The sequence below is a fragment of the Penaeus chinensis genome, chromosome 1, assembly GCF_019202785.1.
Source record: "Penaeus chinensis breed Huanghai No. 1 chromosome 1, ASM1920278v2, whole genome shotgun sequence".
NCBI lineage: Eukaryota > Metazoa > Arthropoda > Malacostraca > Decapoda > Penaeidae > Penaeus > Penaeus chinensis.
The window spans coordinates 21,221,291-21,226,290 of record NC_061819.1 but is presented as its reverse complement, the minus strand read 5'-3'; the positions used below and the strand labels follow the sequence as shown (position 1 = coordinate 21,226,290).

Here is a 5,000-nt window from a genome sequence, read left to right as displayed (position 1 = left end):
ACACATTTCATATTTCTGATCAAATATATGAAAAATAAATCTTAAACTTTTTCTTCACTATGTATGTTAGCCTTACAATTTATAATTTAAAATGCTGTGTGTTTGAGTCACTATTATCAAAAAGGCAAAATTTCACAAACAAATCACCAAAATTTAAGAATGCTTACATTACATATTTGGACTAAAAAAGCACTGTACAAACTATAGTTCAAATCATAAATGGCAAATGGGTCTCAGATGCCTTCACATATGAACAAACACAAAAATATAGACTCTGAGAGGCAAACTTCAAGACAGATATATATAGTAGCACGTCTTTAAACCTAAACATTTGCCTGCTGAGCTGCAAGTAGTTGTTGCACATAATACACACCAGTCCTGAGTAAGACAGCCAGAGCAAGGCAAAGCGCCTCGGGAACAAAAAACAAGCTTTCTCACTGTGTTCGACTCCACGGCCAGAGGCTGATCGGTTACCGTCTCTTCCTCTCCTACTCTCTCTCTCTCTCTCTCTCTCTCTCTCTCTCTCTTTCTCTTTCTCTTTCTCTCTCTCTCTCTCTCTCTCTCTCTCTTTCTCTCTCTCTCTCTCTCTCTCTCTCTCTCTCTCTCTCTCTCTCTCTCTCTCTCTCTCTCTCTCTCTCTCTCTCTCTCTCTCTCTCTCTCTCTCTCTCTCTCGTTCATTTGTTCTTCCATTTCAGTACTTTAAATTTAACTGCCTTTAGTGTTCCTGTACAATGCTGTGTGGTTCTAATGCATGGTATTCAATTTAAAACAAAACTATATTGAGTCACAAATAGTATATGTTTGCGAATGTACAGTACAGCACATAAAGCGGAAACATTCATCATATAGTGTTAAACTGTGGATGGATGTTTGTACACTTGTACTGTGAATGTTCCCGAATGCAATTAAACATTTTTTTTTTCACTGAACATTATTTGTAATTGTGCATTCGGGAATCACTGATGTGTACATGTGTGTGTGAAATGTGGCATCTACAAATTAACAATACAATTCTTTTTTTTCTCCAGACACATACAAATTACTCAAGCAAAACCGAATTTAAGACGAACCTCTCTACCTTGTCCTCCCGTGGCCCAGGCATTTGTTGGCAAAGTATCCCTGCAGTATGAAACAAATAAAATATTTCAGGAGGACTTGCGATCACTGGCTTTATCCTTCGTCAGCCTTCTGGTACCAACCAGACAGTTTCCTCTGCATCAAGCAAGTCAACTGAATAGAATGCTCTTTACAACATACAGAAATGACCACCCGGAACAAATTCGTATTTTATGACAAAAAAATGCAGTCACATAATGTTTAATGCATTATACATATATCAAAAACTAATATCTTACAAATTATTATTTTTTTTAAATTTAAAACTCCTAGCCGTGATAGGAAATATACAAGCACAGTATGGTGTTTCTGAACATTATAATTTTTGCATCTCATTTACAAAACTACTTTTTTTTCCAAACGTCACGTCGATTATCAACACAATTTAACACCGTTGATTTGGCTAGTATGTTATTTACGAGCGTCTATCATGCATGAGCTTGCCCGACACTGAACACACTTCCGTCTCGTGAGCTCACACTTTCATATACACAGTATATTTGAAGCCCCGTATCTCCCTGTTACCCAATTGTTCCTCTGGGCTCTTCATATTTACATAGTCACAGAACTAGCACAATACACATTTTTGGTTTTATTATATTGTCAGAACAATTTGCTTGGATTAAGTACACACAAACACACTGAGCAAAGAAAAAAAGACAACATAACTTGTGAAAAGCAATATTTTAGCAATATGTACAATTATCTATACATCAGTGTTGTATAAATAACTTTAAGATTTACTATACTGTACAGAATGTAAAGCTACAAAAAGCTGTCTATTGACAACTAACTATAAAATAACTGGTTGTTATTTGTTCTGCTTAAGCTCCGCGGATTGGTGTCGCTGTCCTGCTGTCTGATGCCCGATCTTATGGTGGTGTAGCGGACCACGTCGTGCTGGGGCTCCTGGGCCGACGGCGAGAAGCACAGGTACGAGCCGTGGGGCGCTGACCGGTCCAGGTCGCCGTCGATGTCGTCGATATCTGCAAAGACGCGGCAATGGTTGGTCGGAGGTGTTCATGCGCTCTTAGTGCTGGCAATTCTCTAAATCTACGGACGGTAATGCATTTGTTCTTCAGACTCTGTGATAAGTAATTACCTGTTGCAAAAACAGAGGTGAGCGGGTCGTTGACATTTTTGGCTTCTCGCTTGGCCAGATGTCTTTCCAAAAGGAGACGACCCACGACCACAAACAGGAACAGCAACAGACCCACACACAGTCCAACCATCAAGTACAAAATGAATTTCTCGAAATTTTCTGAAAAAAAAGGTCTCAAATTACCCTAAAACGAACCTTATTGCATTTGCTCAAATCATCAAAGAACGCACTGGAAAGTACAGTGCCTTTTAAATTAATAAATATATATTGCCATGAATTTAATGCACTCTATACACTAGAAACCACAATGGCACAAACTGCAGAGGTTTCAGGTAAGTTCCCAAATCCTTTGCTTCCGTACTTTTGATAAAGGCGACCGCCCTCATCCACTCCGTGAGGAAGCCGATCTCCCGGTTCTTGGAGCCGGAGAGGATGGTCACAGTGCAGTTGATGAGGTCCGGCTGGCTCCGGGGGACGCCGTCCTGGGGGTAGTCTCTCACGCCGTTGTCTCCTGCAACGGACAGGCTCTTCAGCGACGCGTGTTTGGGTTAAAAGGACTTTGGACTGAGCAAACCTTCAGTACCTGAGCACAACTACGCAAAGGGGCCAAAGTGGAATCAGCATTTTTACTTAGTAATAATAACAGAGCGATACCAGTTGGTCGTCAGTTCGGATACATAAGAACTAGTGATTCCACATTAGACGCCTTTAGAAAACAACGCCTGTTCCTCACCCTTCTTCTCAGGAAGCTTGGTCGTGACGGTGGGATTGTAGAAGACGGTCGTCGCTTTCGTTTCGTGCGGGTCGGAGGTCGAGGACTGCGGCGGCGGGGGGTCGGGGCGCCGCGCGGGGGGCATGGCCGGCGGCGACATCATGCTGTCCTCGTCCGGGATTTCCTCGGGCTGCTCGTCGGGATGCAGGCCCTCCTGGTACGGCACCTTCAGGATCTTCCGTGGAACTATAGGGGATTGTAGAGGAGTTAGTGATGACCTTAAGCCCGACTTTGGGAAATTGCAAATCAATAAACTTTTACCTCAAGAACAGCAGTAAAGTGAACTTACCACAAGTGTACACAGTCTTCATGTACATCTTCGATTCAGACGAACAGGGCTTCCCGTACGTGCTCGAGTTGGCGTGGAGCTCGCACTGCCTCTTGCCGTGGCACTGCGACATCACCATCTCCGTCGCGAAGCTCGCCTGGCAGTCTAGAAGGATGAGGCACGGTGAATAAAGGCGAATGTATGACTTATCGCTTCGGAGAGCTATCGATACCCATACAACTGGATTGTTTTACATTGAATATGTGCATTCAATAATGGATACCCACGCATTAACAATGGAAACACACACACGCACATACACATACACACACACACACACACACACACACACACACACACACACACACACACACACACACACACACACACACACACACACAAAACCGACCTTCCTCCGGGACGCCCGCCGGCTGGGGGCACATGAAAGAGCCCTCTTTGCTTCGCCCGAACAACACGCTGTAGATCGCCAGCCGGGAGTTCTTGCCGCATTTCAGAGTGAGTTCGCCTCCTTCGCACACGATTTTGTTTATGAATCTTTCTGCAAGAGTGAAGGACATTTTGTTAGTTTTGAAAGTTAGATTCTAGAGGTGATTCTGGCTTCGTTGCCGATGTGACCCATGACAAGGCAAAACCAAGTATAAGCCAAGTATAATAATAAATAAATATACAATGTTTAAAAAAATGTAAATACATAATTTCTAATACCGCCTCTGGCGGGGATGACCAGCTGAGACCCCCATGGGCGTCACTCAAACAGGTGTTCCCGACGAGGCGCGAGAGCCCGACTCACCTGGGCGGCACTTGTAGGCGACCTCGATGTACTTTCGGATCTCGGGGCAAGGGTCGTGTTCGCTGAAGGTCTCGGGGGACACCTGGATCCGGCACTGGTTCTTGTGGTGGCACTCGCCCACCACGCGCTGCAGGGTGTTATACTGGGGGCGGAGGGTACCATTAGTGCTGGGTTATTAGCTCTGGAGGAGGATGATAGTAAATATCTCGACCTCTACAGAGGAATTATGTGGTGGATGTAATGTAATGACTGATTCCTCCTACAACCCACTTTCAATTCTTTAAACTTGGTGCTACTTGGCTGAAAACAAAATCCTTATGACTCAGCGAATGTGATGTTTATTTGTGGCACATACAAAACGTACACGAATTTCCACGTATAAAAAAAAGCTTCAATCTGTGCAATGCCACTTAATAATTCACTCATAAATGTTCTAATAAGTGATCTTATCTCCCCAATCGCGGACGACCCTAAGCTACGAATGCACGAACTTCACCAAGCAAGCGATGCGATCTGGCGAAGAGGCTGACGACTGGATCTCATTTCACGCATTTCCTTTTTAGTACCTTTTACCCCATAAAGACAATTAACATAATTCGACTCTAACCTTGTGGGAAACGCCGATCAACAACGATACAAAGTGAAATTGATACCACTACTAATTGCGAAGTGCAGCCATGACCATCATTATTTCAATAAGTGTCAAACGGTACAACCAAGAAACTCATTTTCCCGCTGCAGATGGACCAATATTCATTCTCCTCGATGGCCAGCAAAACATTCAAATTTAAAAGTCTACAAACCAGTAAATCTTTAACATACCCTAAACTACAATGCTCATCACCACTGCATCCATAGATAACAATAATACAGAGCATCTATCAATCTATCTATCTGTCTGCCGTTATTATTAGTCGAATTGCTTTCACCG

General features: G+C 43.3%; 1 protein-coding gene across 5 annotated transcripts in view; it reads right to left on the bottom strand.

The window, feature by feature from the left end:
* LOC125025749 overlaps positions 1–5,000 on the bottom strand; it is a 333,248-nt gene that overhangs the window by 1,087 nt on the left and 327,161 nt on the right. For all 5 annotated transcript variants that reach the window (XM_047614239.1, XM_047614318.1, XM_047613982.1 and 2 more), the window contains 7 exons: positions 4,070–4,211; positions 3,668–3,817; positions 3,280–3,423; positions 2,952–3,176; positions 2,580–2,729; positions 2,219–2,377; positions 1–2,102 (listed from right to left, as the gene is read on the bottom strand). The exon at positions 1–2,102 is cut by the window's left edge and continues 1,087 nt beyond it. In XM_047614239.1, the coding sequence (XP_047470195.1) occupies positions 1,906–2,102; positions 2,219–2,377; positions 2,580–2,729; positions 2,952–3,176; positions 3,280–3,423; positions 3,668–3,817; positions 4,070–4,211 (1,167 nt within the window). In that variant the 3' untranslated portion in view covers positions 1–1,905. The remainder of the gene's footprint in view (positions 2,103–2,218; positions 2,378–2,579; positions 2,730–2,951; positions 3,177–3,279; positions 3,424–3,667; positions 3,818–4,069; positions 4,212–5,000) is intronic.